The following is a 16,806-nucleotide window of genomic DNA, read 5'->3' on the forward strand; positions in this document are numbered from 1 at the left end:
TACTGGTTACATGTATATTACAGCGCTCAGACACGATGCATTGCATTAATTTCGGGGGGGGGACGACGCACAAACACTTCAAATTAACACGTAGCAGCCATTTTAAACATGCGTTCGTGTCGTTAAATGGCAAGGATACCACAACCCTAATGCTCTTTTTCCAACAGCACTACTCGGTCAAACACAGCTCACCTCAGTGTATTTGGTTGACCCTGCAAACTCTGACAAAAAGTTAAAAAAAAAAAAGTGGGATGGGTGGACCCTTGACACTTCTGATCTTTACTCGAGACCAAAATAGTGCGAGATGATCAGTAAACATTGTGTGGGGTGATCTGCATGTCACAAGAACACAGCACAACAATGGCAGCGATCTTGAACATTATGCTCAGTCTCTGGCTTTTTATCACTCTAGAAGAGAAATCGCAGCAAGCAGCGAGGCAGAAAGCTCTGGAACAATCAGGCTGACAGTCGTTAACGTTGCAGTTTCGGACCAGGTCAGCTTGCTAGGAACCACAATGAAGCAGGTACTGAAAAGTTAGGGGAAAATACCCCTTGTGTTGTTGGAAAAGGCTGAACCGCACTCATACGAGTCACGCTGAGTAGTGCTGTTGGAAAAGGGCGTGTTTGTGTCCGTCTGTCCCTGTGATGGACATTGTCTGTCTTTTTGTCCCCTGGTTTTCGCTTAATGGCCACTGGAAATAGGGCCCAGCTGCCTCCAAACCAAGTGAGGAATAAGGATTATAGAAGATGAGTGAGTGGGTGAGTGAGTTATTGGATGCCTAAAAACCCCATGAGTATAAAAATTATGGAAATACTCGTGAGCTGAACTGAACACAGGGGGCAGAGATGTGTTGAATTTCCTTCAGCTAATACCAGTGTTCTCACGGCACGATCTGTGGCAGTCAGAAACACCAGTGTTAGCATTTCATAATTATTCGATGAAAAATAATTAATGAGACAGAGCAGTGGGCTTGAAAAGTGTAGTTTTTTGGGTGGGAGAAAAACGGCTGGTGATACAGTTCATACACTTGAGATAAAAGCTCCTCTTTTTGATCATGCTAAGGTTTAGGTCACACCCAGCTGTGAGTGAACCAACATAAAATAGGCCTTTGAAAAGCACCACTAATAGGAGAAGAGAAATGCTCTAGAGCCTTGGCTGCTGTAGATGGCTGGAAGATGAAAGAGAGAGCATTCTCTTTGTTACCCAAAGTCATTGAGAGAGCTAAAAGCAGAAGGAGTCGGACCTCCAAAAAACCATATATCTTGACCAGATATCTTCAATCTTGGCAACGCTTGTGCTGTAAGATGCTAATTTTTTACCTGACCAAGTGATCATTGCGTACGAGCATCAGGTGCTGCAGGATGGAGAGGAAATAGGGCTCTGCACTGCTGTCCTTCACCAGGCTCTGCACAATGCTGAACACATCCCCCACATCAGTGCAAAGAGTCAAGGACTTGCAGATTAATGGAAACACGATTTTTTTTTTCATGTAAAAAATAATTCAACAGCTAGTGAAATAGCAAGAGATTAAAGAACCACACATTTGCATTTTCACTTATCACATTTTAAAAATTTGTGAATAATTGTCCATGAGAGCTTCCACCTTAATTTGCACGAACAGACACTGAATAAAACATGGATTAAACATGGCTGTTTAGGAATTTGGACAAAGGATATTCCAGTTCGTTCCTGATGTCCTCCAATCTGTGAGAGAACTCCATCATGTCCTCTTCTTTATGCTCCTCAAATACCTTCAGCTGAATGTCAAGGGCCTCATTCCTGATGGTCATCAATTGCTACGAAAGGATAAGTTTTGTTGTTGTTGTTGTGTTTAGAGAAGAAACATAAATGATTCAAAATGTTCAGTATGTGTGCAATACCTGGATGTACATTTGTATGCCTGCATCCTTTATTCTGTTTCTTTTTGGAAGCTCAATTTTCTACTTTTATTCATTTTTCTAATTGTTGAATGATACAATAATATCCTTCTGCCTGTGTGTATTTACCTGTAGTATATTTTTTCTTCTTTCTTTTTTGATATACTTGCTGTTTAACGATGCCAACGCAAGCTTAAAATGGCTGCCACGCATTACTTGCATTGATTTGAAGCAATGTTTGTGCGCGTCCCCAAAATTAAAGTGACACGTCCGAACGCTGAAATGCATGAGTAACCATTAGGTGAAGTTGGCAAAACGAGCGAGACACGCTCACCATGGTGACTCCGTCTCTGGTTTAGAGGTCTTTCACACCACCTACAAAACCGCTTCAGTCATGATCTCAAAATTAACCAGTTAGTGAGCTCCTCATTGACACCATGTTTGTTTGATTGCAGCCACGAATCTGGTTCTCTAGTGCACCCTAGTGGAACACACCACTACTACATGCAATGCAGTGGCGTGCAGCAGCAAGTATGAGAACAAAGACGCAGCCTGCACCAACACGACGTTAAACAGCAAGTATATTCCAGGCCTTAAAGTGACAATGTGTATTTTTACCATTAATCTCTGGATATAGCTAACAAAATGCTGTTGAAAGTGAATTAAATGATCTCAAGTTGTTAAAAAAATATTGGCAGCTTCATAAAATATAACCATAAAAATCGGGTCTAAAGTACATAAAGTACAGGTCTAGCGTCTTTGGCGGACGGCATATTAAAACGCCATTTTTCCTTCTCGCCAGCTCGAGGTCCAGCACTCGTCGATGACGTCACCCTAGATGATTGCCTGGATGTACGACTTACGGAATTAAGTTACCACGTTCTAAAATATTTAGGCAGTAAGCAACATGAATTTAATAACAAAACTGCTAAACTCTTATTTTGGCTGTAGTGTGATGAAAGCATCGGCTGGCGCAGGACCCCGAGCTGATCTGAAAACTACAGCGGCAGGACTATCAAAGTCTGAGGAATCACACCAAGATTGCATGCTTTCTGCTCCACAAGTAACATTTACCGTAATGTTTTTTTTAAACTAGCGACAGTCAACAGCAACATGGTGTAAAACTTCCCTGAAATGAATGTACTGCCCTCTAGCGCCAGGAAACTACACACTGCAACTTTAACAGGTGAATTTCCTCATCGTGGGATTAACAAAGTCTATTCTATTATGTTCTAAAACAGAAGTAAAAATGAAAATTATTTTACAAGAAATGCTCCAGACCATCAATGACAGTTGTACTAAAATCTTATATATATATATAAAAAAAAAAAAGAAACTAGTAGACTCGAGCACAATTCTTCACAATGATATGAAGGTCTGGGCACAAACCTTTCGCTTTAATTTATTATTTTTTTACTAGCAGCAACACCAACGTTGTTTACAAAAGATAAACATGTTAGCTAGATGGTATAAACCCAGTTGAAAGATTATTAGGCAAGACATTAGAAACTTTATTGGTTTCTGGCTGCTGCACAGACAGAGGACGTGCAAACTCTCCTCCCCGTTTCATAAATTATTTGCTGGAGCAATTCGACAATATTTCACTGAAGTGGACAACTCATTTAAATATTAATACAATGTGAGAATCGCTTTAGTGTGTGTGTGAGTGTGTGCTTTGGGTTATGTTTTGCTTACCGGCAATATCTCTTTGAGGCCACAGCGCATAAATTCATTTCTAATGTGCAGCCTGAAGTCCAGCTCATCAGGCGATGTTACCAGGGCATTGATAAGCTGCATGCACGCCACCTGCAACACCAAGGGTACAAAGGGAGGAAGGAGGGAGGGAGGGGGGTGGGGTGGGGGGGTAAGAACCAAAGGATGAGATGACGGATTTCTTCTTCCAGAAGTTGATGAAAAGAATGCTGGCATGCATTTTAAATGAGTTATGTCCCTTGGAAGCAGAGGACCATAACTAATGGATGCCTATTTTCTCCAGTCACCAACTAAGGGTGGTGATTTTAATATTAATGCAACGACTCCAGACCCATACGCACAAAATTAACTAACACTCAATTTAAGAGCAAACTCTCGCTTTAGGATGCAGTTTTTCACCCGGGGAACTGTGGCGTCCTGTGACTCTTCTACCAGACAAGGTAACAGAAAAATCAATTATTGATCAGAAAAAAGGAAATTTACTCATGTGTGAAGAAGGTGCAGCAACACTAAATATTCAGCAGCCCTAAGGATCATTGTCAGTTTGATAGAACTCACCTATTTTTCCCAGAGCATTCAGCCTTTGAAAACAATCTGTCTTCAAAGTGCAATTTTAACTTTGCAGTAAAAGTTGCATCACAAAATTCTTGTTGTTATTTTTAAATACTTTGAAACCATCAAACATCATGGTACGGTGGATGGACACATTGGGAATGGGTACTCGTCTTCAAAAAATAAGTGTTCTGTAAACACTAAACAATCAAAATTGAGATAAAGTCAGAATATAAAAAAAAAGACTAGGTCTCTATATTTCATATGGAATATCACAATATAGGTAGCATCATAGCATCTCATTAGGATGCCCCCTGGACGCCTCCCTGGTGAAGTTTTCCAGACATATCCAACCGGGAGGCGGCCTAAAGGGAGACCCAGGACAAGTCAGAAGGACTATGTCTCAGGGCTGGCCAGGGAACGCCTTCAGAGTCCCCTGGAAGAGTTGGCCCAAGTGGCTGGGGAGAGGGAAGGCTGGGCCTCTCAACTTGGGCTGCTGCCCTCGTGACCCAACTCTAGATAAGCTGAAGAGAATGGATGTATGGACGGACGGACGGACGATTGAACGAACGAAACGAACGGATGGAAAACAAACTTTTTCTAAATAAGTTTTAAATTGCTCTTTGGCTCTGCACCTTCTTATCTTTCAGACCTCTTAAAACAGTCCAGTCCCGTTCACTAAGGTCAACTGGTCAGATGTTGCAGGAGGTACCAATGGTAAACTGCAAATTCAGGGAGAAGAGAGCTTTTAGTGTCAGAACCGAGACTTTGGAATGCATTGCCCCTTCAGATAAGACGGGATCCCTCCCTTTCCATTTTCAAATCTTGCTTGAAGACCCATTTTTATTCTTTCGCTTTTAATATAGTATAGTATAGTATAGTATAGTATAGTATAGTATAGTATAGTATAGTATATTCTGTTTGTGTATAAATCGTCTTGTTTTATTGTGTGGCTTTTATTAGACAGCACTTTGTTAAAACTCATTGTAATTTGAAGTTGCTTTACAAATACAGTGGTAATGGTAATTGTGTACGTAGCAATTTAGTTAACTGTTACATTTTACAGCTTTGTTTTTAAAACAAATAATTGGCCAATAAAAATATAAAATATCAGAGAACTGTAGCATAATTCTTTTTGGGAATTCCCACCATCAATACATAAAATAAAAGTGTATGTTTTATGACTTGGACGGAAAAGTCATAAAATGAACTAAATAAATAATAAAACTTTGGTTATGACCTGGGCTTTATTTAGGGAATAGATTTTTAAATGGATAATAATTCCTTTTGCAGTACAGCAATACTCCATCTCTAATCACAACAAACCACACCAACTATAAAAATGATATATCCTGTATATTTAACACAAGTTTAAAATCATTTTTCAAATCAAGCTTGAATCTAGCTCTGGCTTAATATTTCTTGTGTCCTTTTCTCTTTTATCGCCTATTATGCTCTCCTTCCTCTTCATCACCTACTATTGATTCCTTAGACTTATTCCTCATGAAGTCTTCCTAGAGTTTTGCTCCAATCAAAAGTAGTTTCAGCAAACTAATCATAAAGTATGCCATCACAGCCACAAAATTAAGATTAATTTTGTTTAGTAAGACTTAAAAAAGAAATGATTACATAAAAATAAGGATCAAGAGATTTTTAACAGTCATTTTTAACATTGTACCAGCTAAACAGGTGTATTCATGTAATAAAGAATTATAAAATGCCACAGCTTAACAATTGGTTCAAAATGCAGATATTATACAACAAATTTAAATAATTTTAAAGTGACATGTCAGAAGGGAGTATCTACATCATTGTTTTCTGAACAAAGAGAAATGTGTTATGCTGCCCATCTAGTCAGTCTTGTTGATCATATTGTCTGGTTATTATCTAATTTTCCATGGGTGTTTCTTAGCTGTAGGGATAACGGCTGATAATAATGACAGGCTCTGCTGAAAATCTGGTGCTTGCTAAATGGATATTATTTCTGGCTATGAGAGTTTCAGCAATCATTAGAAACACATCATTTCATTTAGCCCTTGCAAGCTGTCCACTGATGTCTGTGTGTTGATGGTGATGATGATGATGATGATGTCAGACTGATGTCAACACAAGCACTGTAGATGAATTAGTGGGCAGGCTTATAGTTTCTGTCCCATCTGTGCTTAAACTGATCACTAAAGTGGTCATTTATACTTAGCGGAAGCATCTGGTGATGAAAAATTATAAGGATAGGAGGATTATTATTTCGTGTATAATTTTTACAGCCCTCAATTTGGGTTTAGGTTCTCAGGCTGGTGCTCATTAGTAACTAGAGAGAGCTGGCCAGTGCTATCAGTAAACAAGAGATCGACCTGTAAGGATTGTCATGTGACCTCTTGTTCACTATCAGACAACCTAAGGTTTTTTTCTTCCAGTTATGCTCTATGATTAGTTTTGTTAAAAAATACTTTCAAATAATCTCTCATGTTATCCTCACCCACCCTTTCCCCCCCAGTTATCGCATTTGTACCATAATGATTTGGGGGCTTATCCGGGATCTGAACATGGTGCTGCCAAAGCATTGCTGAAACATTCATAATCAGTGCAAGTTTGTTTTAATACTTGTTCGAAATCTAAACCTCAAGCACCATCCATATTCATGTCTTTCTCAATTTACACAAAAACATAATTATGACATCCAAGTACACATTCAAAACTTAAGTTCAACACAGTTTTATGGCTAACAACCAGCATCTGAAAAAGGTAAGGAGTGAAATGTCAAGATTACAATTACAAGATGCAACACGTGCATTCACTTACATAATGAGACTATTCTTATACCCTGTATATTGTTAGGATATTGCTTTAAATTTTTAAAACAGTCTTAAAAAACAGTCCTTGAATAAAATAGGCAAAGAAAACATGAAAAGCTGCCTCAAAAATATTAAAAGGCAAAGCACCTTTATTCATATTGCAAATTTCATCTATAGAGGCAATTCAATGTTTATAATAATCAAGTTTTGTCCCCAAATAGTTCAAAACAAAAGTGTTTTTTACTGACTTGTAGTTGAATGGAGCGATCTCGTAGACCTTGAACAATGGGACTGAACCTCTCAATGGACCGCCATTCTCCTGCTGTCGTAATGGCCTCCAGAACCTTCTCCAAACTAATTAGAAATATAAAACTCATGAGCAAACAGGTGGAAGGAAATGCATAAAAGCATTAATTTACAGCGGTTTCGACCATAATCTTTAGTTTTCTAACATGTAACCAAGGTTTTCCAGTGAGAGAATTACACCTTCAACTCAAAAAGGACTAACTACAAGCATATTTTCCAGGAAATATTCTTTGTAGTTTTGATTTGTAAAACTCAATTTGACATTGAAACAATTAAAAACACACTTAGTCTGTTGATTAAAACAGTTTTTCAGGTCATATCTGAACTAAAAGGTAACTAATTTCTTTTTTTTTTTTTTAATGCTTCCAATATTCCAGTGTAAAAACATTTGTATTTAGAAAGTAGAAAGAAAGATACGTACGTGTTCTCCTCGCCTACAATGCAGATGGCTGACAGTAGCTTTACGACTTCGGTCATCATGGCAGACTGACTGGGATCGATGGCTCTAGCCAGCAAAGCAAGACTTTTCTCCTCCCCCAAAATTCGATCCAAGCCATACTGCAAAATAAAGCATGACACAATGTATTTTTGACCAGTTTGCAACCACAATGTGTCATAAGGAACACCAACAAAATGTTTTACACTCATTTTTCCATACATCAAAATATGTTTGAACGATCAAACAACCAAAGTCATTTTTAAAGGAAAGCAGCAATTTCAGTTTTGGCTCCAACATTTCATCCAGCTATGCAGCGTTACTTTGAAGTCTGGCTCAGCATAATAATTAGGAAAATGCAACACCAACAGAATGGGTTGTTAAAGTGAAAGATAGTTATTTTACTAATTTAGCATAATAGAGTGTTGTGATTATTTTTCTTAAATTATATGTTATTTACCAAAAGCCAGTAGAACACAGAAGAAAACAGCAAACTCATAAATTAAGCATTACTACTAATTAAAAACATTTGCATTTAAAGCACTTTTTTTAACAGTTATGTGCAACCAACTGTTTCAGTATCAGTCAGACAAAAATCAACATCATTAAAATACAGCAGGCTCTGGTTAATTTGTTCATTTAAGAAAATATATTCTAGATGACATGTAAAAAATAAAAAAAATCAAGCTTTTGGCATAAATTTTCCATTGATCGCTTGCTTTTTAAAAGTGACACCAGTGTCAAAATAAGTCTTATTAACAGGGAATTGTAAAAATGTAATGCGTTACTGAAGCGTTAAGAATCTTGACAGCCAATAATGATTTTCTTGTCATTTCTTTTCCCGTATTTTCTTGGAAATATTGAATTATGCATTATGAAACTAAACACTAAGAATTTCAGCCCCTCATTTCACTAACTGAAATGAGCACAAATGTATTTACACAAATGTTTCCAAAAACCATCAATAAAGCCCTTTACATAAAGAAACCTTTGTCAGAGAAAGAGTTATGTTAAGAATAAACTTTATGCAAGACTCCTTAAATATGTATTTCTGGTGGCAAAATATTGTACACCTTTCTTGTCGGGATTAAAGGGAAAGTCAATGCCATCATTGTCATTAAGGACAAACCAGGAAACATCCCAACTGTCAGGTTCGTTGACAGATCTGAAGCGTGACTGAGAGATTCTGTTGCCCAGACGTGGAGTGACGGAAATAACCGGCGTGGTTATCTCCTGAAGGTTTGGTTAGAAGGTTTTGAGGGCTGGTAAGCCTGGAGACTCGATACAAAGTCTGGTGAGAACGATGACTGAGCAATGAATGAAACGCCGGCACTTCCTTAAGTAGTGTCGGCGTGATGACGTCAGCCGCCACGTTGGTGGCAGGAATGATTGGAATGCAATCAGCGGGAGGAGTTCATGACAGGACCCCCCCCCCCCCCTCTAGGGACGGCTCCCGAAGTCCCAGGACAGCGGGCCAGAAGTCAGTTAGCAGGGCAGGGTCGACAAACGAGCTCGTGGGCTCCCAAGAACGTTCCTCAGGCCCGTACCCCTCCCAGTCCACGAGGTACTGCCAACCGCGTCCCCGGCGGCGAGCGTCCAGAATCCTGCGGACCGTGTAGGTGTGATCCGCCTCAACCCCGCGGGGCGGAGGCACCCGGACCGGTGGAGGATGGAGAGGAGAGGAGATCACCGGCATAAGCTGGAAGACGTGAAAGACCGGGTGAATCTGGAGAGTTGCCGGGAGGCGCAGACGGCAGATGACTGGACTGATGACCTCGAGGACAGGGAACAGACACAGGAAGCGAGGAGTGAGCTTCCGGGAGCCAGCCGGCATCCTCAGGTTAGCGGAGGAGAGCCACACCTGGTCGCCAGACCGGAAGACGGGGCCAGGTCGGTGGCGGTGGCGATGCTGACGGGCATACTCCTTGTTGGCCCGGCTAATGGCCGCACGGGCCTGGATCCAGGCGAGCCGACAGCGGCGGACCAGCGTCTGGGCAGCAGGGACCTCCACCTCGGGCACCTGATGGTCAAACAGAGGAGGCTGATAACCGTAACAGGTCTCAAAGGGAGACAGACTCGTGGCAGAGGAGGTCTGGAGGTTGTGTGACAGCTCCGCCCACAGGAGAAAGCGGGGCCAGGTGGTAGGCTGGGACGAAGCGAAGCAGCGCAGGTAGCGTCCAAGCTGATGGTTAGCTCTCTCTGTCTGACCGTTTGTCTGCGGATGGTATCCAGAGGACAGACTGGTGGAAGCACCGACCAGGCAACAGAACGCTTTCCAGAAGCGTGAGACGAACTGGGGTCCTCGGTCGGAAACCACGCCCTGAGGGAAACCATGGAGCCGCACCACCTGTTCCAGGAGCAGTTCGGCCGTCTTCTTGGCTGTGGGGAGGCCGGCTAGGGCCACTAAGTGCACGGCCTTGGAGAAACGGTCCGTGATAGTCAATATGGTGTCCAGGTGGTCGACCGTCGGCAGTCCCGTGACAAAGTCCAGCCCGATGTGTGACCACGGCCGCTTGGGCACAGGGAGAGGCTGTAACTCTCCAGCGCCGGGTCGGTTGGAGGACTTGGAGCGAGCACACACATCACACGCAGCTGTGAACTCGGACGTCCTTCCTCATGGACGGCCACCAGAGAGCCCGACGGAGGAACTGGAGGGTACGGGCTTGTCCTTGATGTCCCGCGAGCCGTGAACAATGCCCCCACATGAGCGCCTCTTGTCGGCAGGAGGCGGGAACGTAGAGACGGTTCGGTGGAGTCTCCGGCTGCGCCGGATCGCCAGGAAGTGCTGCCCATATGGACCGCTCCAACGGCCATTGGAGGGAGGCCAGGAAGCGTTGAGTCGGTAGAATGGTCCGAGGCTCCGGGGGGACGGCATCTGGTGCGAAACGTCGAGAGAGAGCGTCCGCCTTGAGGTTCTTGGAGCCGGGCCGGTAGGAAATATGGAAGTGGTACGGCTCGAAAAAGAGGGCCCACCGAGCCTGACGAGGGTTGAGTTGGTGGGCAGACTGTAGATGAATGAGATTCTGGTGGTCGGTCCAGATCAGAAAGGGATCGGTGGTCCCCAAGAGCCACTGCCTCCATTCCTCCAGAGCCCATTTTATAGCCAGCAGCTCTCTGTCGCCGACCCCGTAGTTCTGCTGTGTGGGGGAAAACTTCCGGGAGAAGTAGGCACATGGGTGGAGCTTAGAGTCTGGACCCCGTTGCGAGAGAACGGCTCCCGCTCCCACATCATAGGCGTCCACCTCCACGACAAAGGGCCGGGTCTGGTCCGGGTGGAGGAGGATGGGTTCCTTAGTGAAACGTCCGACCAGCTCATGGAAAGCACGGAGAGCCTCTGGAGTAAGGCGAAAAGGGCGAGGCTGATTGGTGGTTTTGGTGAGTGAGGTCAGTGGCGCTGCGAGGGAGCTGAAGTTGAGGATAAACCTCCGGTAAAAGTTTGAGAAACCCAGGAAGCTTTGCAGCTGCTTCAGGGTCGTGGGTAGAGGCCACTGAGCTACTGCCTGAACCTTCTGGGGGTCCATCTTCAGGCCCTGGGAGGAGATGGTAAAACCCAGGAAGGAGGTGGACTCCTGGTGAAACGCACACTTCTCCAGTTTGCAGTAAAGTCCATGGTCCAGGAGGCGGGACAGAACAGCTCGAACATGACGGATGTGCTCTTCGGCCGTGCGGGAGTAGATGAGGATGTCATCTAGATAAACAAAGACCCAGCGGCCCAACATGTCTCTCAGCACATCTGTAATGAACCGCTGGAAGACGGCAGGGCTGTTGCAGAGGCCAAAAGGCATCACCAAATATTCATAGTGGCCAGTGGGCATGATAAAAGCGGTCTTCCACTCCTCACCTTCCTTAATACGGATGAGGTTATAGGCGCTGAGCAGATCCAGTTTAGTAAACACTGAGGCTTGTGTGATGGCGTCCAGGGCGGTGCCCATGTGAGGGAGAGGGTGACGGTCCCTGATCGTTATTTTATTTAACCCTCGATAGTCTATACAGGGCCGGAGATCCCCCTCCTTCTTCTTTACAAAGAAAAACCCCGCGGCCCCGGGGGATGTTGAGGGACGGATGAATCCCTTCTGGAGGGCATCAGTTATATAATTGTCCATAGCCCGGGTCTCCGCTGGAGAGAGGGAGAACAGGCGACCCCGGGGGGGGGGGGGTGCCGGGCTGGAGCCTGATCTCCAGGTCGTAGGGTCGGTGAGGAGGTAACCTGGTAGTGGGTTCTTTAGCGAAGACCTGAGCGAGGTCGTGGTATTGAGGAGGGACGAGCGTTAGGTCTACGTCTGTGGGAGGGGCTGCTCAAGTCCGAGGTGCAGGGGAGCCCCGGTGGTTATGGGAACCCGTGCCCCAGGCCAGGACTTTACTGGTGGACCAGGAGATGTGAGGCTCGTGGCGGCAGAACCAGGAATGACCCAGGATGAGAGGCGTAGCCGGAGCCTGGATGACCAGGAAGTGGAGGGTCTCCCGGTGTTGGTCAATAGTCATGTGGAGACCCTGAGTTCGGTGGGTGAGAGGGTACGACATGATGGGCCGGCCGTCCACATAGGTCACGGGAATGGGTCGGTCGAGGGCGGTGAGGGGTATCTTGAGCCGAGTAACCAGTCCGTGATCGATAAAACACTCCGCAGCCCCAGTGTCTAAAAGTGCCTCCAGTCTGGTCGGGCCTTGGTCCAGGTGGAGGGAGACCGGGAGAGTGGTTCGGTGTGGAGCCGGAAAAGTGGAGACTCCGGACGGGACAGCTCCTACTCCGACCCGGAGGGACCTTTTCCCGGTCGTTTTGGGCACGTGCCACGGTGGTGACCCATCTCCCCACAGTAAGCGCATCTTCCCTCCTGGTAGCGCCGTGCCCGTTCCTCAGGGGGAAGATGTTCGAGCTGCATCGGCTCCTCCGTCGGTTGGTGAGCCGGCCGGCGGGGTGACGTCCTGGTGTGTACGGGGGCTGACATGGTGCTCGGCTGGTTCAGGATGCAGCGGTCCAGTTGGAGAGCCAGATCCACTGCCAGGTCCAGGGAGGTTGGGACCTCGTGCCCGATCATGCCCTCCCGGATTCTCGGTGACAGTCCCTCCAGGTAAACGGCCTTTAGGGCGGCGTCATCCCACCTCAACCGAGCTGCTGTCGTCCGGAAGCGAGAGGTGTACTGAGCCGCCGTCTGGGAGCCCTGGCGGAGCTGAAGCAGCCGAGTCTTGTCCGAGACCTCGCTGCTGGGGTGCACAAAAGTCTTTTTCATCTCCTTTACAAAAGTCTCATAGTCATTGCAGGCAGGAGATTTCTGATTGTAAAGAGCCGCCGCCCATTCACCTGCTCGACCTGTCAGCAGTGAGGTCAGCAGGGCGACACGAGAGCAGAATGTGGGGTAGCGTGCCGGCTACAGTCATTGCAGGCAGGAGATTTCTGATTGTAAAGAGCCGCGGCCCATTCACCTGCTCGACCTGTCAGCAGTGAGGTCAGCAGGGCGACACGAGAGCAGGATGTGGGGTAGCGTGCCGGCTGGCACTCAAAAGTCATGGCCAGGGTCGCCAACATGCCCTCCGGGGATCCCCTGGTTCCGTCCCACTTCTCTGGAAGGCTGAGGCCTGGTTCCATCCTGTCAGAAACAGCTGCGGTCTGACATTGCAGAGCGGTGGTCAGCTTGAGAACTAGCTCGGTGAGTGACTCGATCTTGGTGGCTTGGCGATCAGCTACGGCACGAAGCTGGTTCATTTCTGCCGTATGCTGATCCAAGGTTGCGCGCTGTTGAGCCACTTCGACACGCAGACACGCGAACTCCGCTGGGTCAACTTGGGGCTCAGTCATCCTGTCAGGTTCGTTGGCAGATCTGAAGCGTGACTGAGAGATTCTGTTGCCCAGGCGCGGAGTGACGGAGATAACCGGCGTGGTTATCTCCTGAAGGTTTGGTTAGAAGGTTTTGAGGGCTGGTAAGCCTGGAGACTCGATACAAAGTCTGGTGAGAATGATGACTGAGCAATGAATGAAACGCCGGCACTTCCTTAAGTAGTATCGGCGTGATGACGTCAGCCGCCACGTTGGTGGCAGGAATGATTGGAATGCAATCAGCGGGAGGAGTTCGTGACACTAACAGATGTTAAAATTCCAACAGTGATTATTAAGCAATGTAACCACTAAAGCAATATATCTGTGTAATCCCCCTTTTTTAGCCATTTCATCTGGAAAGTCCAAGTATACCTGAAAAACAGAAAAATGTTGTTTTCCCCATCCAATTTAAACTCCTCGTGATTTTTATCTTCAGAGGTACTCTTATTTTTACTTTTATTTTTTCCAAATTTGGGTACTGCTGCCCATTTTTCTAGCAAAAAGTGACTCTCGCTGAGTGTTGCCTGTTGTCTGGTTGCTGTCAGGTATCAGTGCCAGAAGACTCTGGATGACGAGCAAAGACAAGTCACACACAGTAGGTTAAATAAATAAATACATTGTCATATCTGGTGTTAGCACTCTTAGGTGTTTTACTGTAGGGAGCAATTACTACACTTAATACGTTAAAATTTCTCCAGCATTCGAGGAAGTGTGGTTGTTTGCCATCTTGCGGTTCTAGTTCTGAACGACTCCTTAAAGAGCAAGTCACCTCCAAATCAATTCTTTGTTGCTGATAAATTATATAAATGAGTGTCCAATCATGCTATAGACATGTGTAGCTAATAATTTAGCACTTTAGTGCATCTTAGTTAAAATTTTAATATTCTGCCTAAAACTGTCAGTGTTGCACAGTCATCAGATAAAACTCTGCATTACATTTCAATTTAAATCTGCCGCCGCTATTATCTAAGAGGTACACTATGACGTTATGATGTCACATTGCTGTTGTAAGCCTGTTTGTGTGTATTTGTTAGCGGCTCTGCCCTCTCAGTCTGCCAGGCAACAGCATTTGTTGCATTTTTCAAACATGAAGTGGGAGTGTAGTAAGTTTCTTGTAGGGGGTGACTTGCACGTTCATGTAACTGTACTTTAGAGTTGTTGGTGATGGAAAAAGTGTTTTTTACTGGTGAACTATATGCTTCTAGTTCACTGTTAGGATTGTTAGCACAGCGTTAGCCGCTTGCCTTCTTATAACCACAGGGTTACTCCTGTTTACTGGCTTGGTTCTTTTAACAACTCTGGAGCTTTTTGCCAGCCGGTGTCAAATCACAAATGCTGACACTGCAGCATTACCTCAGCAAAGACTCTGCAACCTCACAGGCTCACAGATTGTAAATGGTTACTACGTCCCTTCTATAGTTTTTTTTTAAGAGACAAACTGACAACCCCCGGCTGACTGAAAAGTAAATCTTCCAACATGATTGAGACAGACTGTTTTGAGATAATTTCACTGTAGAATTATACATATTGCTCCTTTAAGCTCTTTTAGTTTTCTAAAGATTGATCATTTACAGCATTATTGACTTTAAGTTGGGAAATGGGGCATGAAGTAGTAATCTCATCATGAAGTGATCTAAAAAAATTAATAAAACAACAACAAGCGAAAACATGCATGTGTGTAAACCGACACAGGACAGCAGAAAAAAGTGCTGCACTGGCAGCTGGCGGAGAACACCTGTCTTTTTGGCATTGTGGGTACCTCCTATCCCAGGATGCCTCTCCAACCCAAGAAAGGTCTGGGCTGACAGAAAGGCCTACGGGTAAATGCTGGTGTCTGGCACCTATTGAGACACGGGATTACATGAGACCTTACAGCACTAATTGTGCCAGAGGGGCTGTATCCCCGTCTCTGCTGGGGTTTTAGCACCATGTGGGTTTTTTTCCCAATAACAACTCATGAACTAACAGAAAGAATGAAAAAATGTGAAATTAAGTTCTCTCTACAACTCTTACACAAATAAAGGGATTACTCTGCTTATGTGGCTTTTTTCCCCCAAGATTTTAACTAGTTCTAATTTTGAAACCAGAAAATAAACAAAGTCTGAAGGTGAAAAAGGCACAAATCAACAGATTAAAAAAATTAATCATTTCTTTTTAACTTTTCTAACTTAATTTTTTAATTTGGGACCTTTGAAGGACTTATTTTAACTGTTAATTTGTTTGCAGCAGCCCACATCATGATCAACGCTCCAAATTCTTTGTTGTAAATTTCTTGGAGCAAACTGTTGCACAAAATTAAGAGTTTAAGAAACTAAGGGGTTTGACAATGTTTGCTAATAAGTCTTATTTTGGTTTTGTGAGGATGTGGTTCAGCTTCACTGATTAAAACAAAGATTTTTTACATGTGAAATCTCCAGTGACCAATTTCAAACAAACAACAGATGATGTGGAGAAAATTCATTTGCAATTTAGAAAACTGATCTTAGGGGTTCTCTTAACCATACACTACTACTACTACAACACTCCTCACCTCATCTCCCACTTGAATCAGAAAATTACAGATTTATCAACAAGCCCCCACTATTCAATAATGCATGTTATGTACAAAAAATAAATTAGATTACAGCTTTATTTTGAAAAACCAGACATTTCTATTACCTTGTTGTTCATGAAGGCTTTGAGACATTGGACGATTTTATGTTGGTTCTTCTTATCTATCTTGTCTTGTCTGTGAACAAAGAACAATAATAAAATCACCAGCTGAATATATTCAGAACTTAGTAAGCTTGTCTGTGATTTTGTTCTGAAAGATCAAACATCATCAGCACAAATCCTATAAATACACTAAAAGCTGCACAGGTAAATGGAGAAACTCACTGCTTCTTGAACAGCAACCTTTCCAAAATGTCCAGGAGCAATCCGAGGCCTTCATGCCCAAAACTTTGAACCCAGCTAAAATGGAAAGAAAGGAACAAAAATCAATATCAACAGCAGTACCGGACTGACAGCTGACAAGAGAAGTTCCATACTCATCTTCCACCGGGCAAAGCTTTCAGACAGAAAAACACGAGTAGAAGTCGGATCTTTGTGATGAGAAGAAAGAACGGTTTCACTACTTCCTATAGCATCTGAGAAGCACGTTAAAGTAGAGTTCTAAACTGTGGTTGCTGCACGCATGGTGATTGGCACCATCATCTCACAAAAAGGAAGCTGCAGGTTTGAATCCCACAGGCAGTTTTCAGGTATGAAGTTTGCATGTTCTTCACATCTTTTTGGTTCTCTTCCAGTTTGCTCCTATCAAATAATTAACTAATCTAAGT

At 44.1% G+C, this 16,806-nt stretch overlaps 1 protein-coding gene across 3 annotated transcripts in view; it reads right to left on the minus strand.

Annotated features, from left to right (window-relative positions):
• LOC107381640 (protein diaphanous homolog 3) overlaps positions 1–16,806 on the minus strand; it is a 240,928-nt gene that overhangs the window by 206,065 nt on the left and 18,057 nt on the right. For all 3 annotated transcript variants that reach the window (XM_070554830.1, XM_070554831.1, XM_070554829.1), the window contains 7 exons: positions 16,364–16,438; positions 16,145–16,214; positions 7,663–7,799; positions 7,184–7,289; positions 3,574–3,684; positions 1,679–1,797; positions 1,321–1,437 (listed from right to left, as the gene is read on the minus strand). In XM_070554830.1, coding sequence (XP_070410931.1) covers positions 1,321–1,437; positions 1,679–1,797; positions 3,574–3,684; positions 7,184–7,289; positions 7,663–7,799; positions 16,145–16,214; positions 16,364–16,438 — 735 coding nt within the window. The remainder of the gene's footprint in view (positions 1–1,320; positions 1,438–1,678; positions 1,798–3,573; positions 3,685–7,183; positions 7,290–7,662; positions 7,800–16,144; positions 16,215–16,363; positions 16,439–16,806) is intronic.

The sequence above is a fragment of the Nothobranchius furzeri genome, chromosome 9 (assembly GCF_043380555.1).
Source record: "Nothobranchius furzeri strain GRZ-AD chromosome 9, NfurGRZ-RIMD1, whole genome shotgun sequence".
NCBI lineage: Eukaryota > Metazoa > Chordata > Actinopteri > Cyprinodontiformes > Nothobranchiidae > Nothobranchius > Nothobranchius furzeri.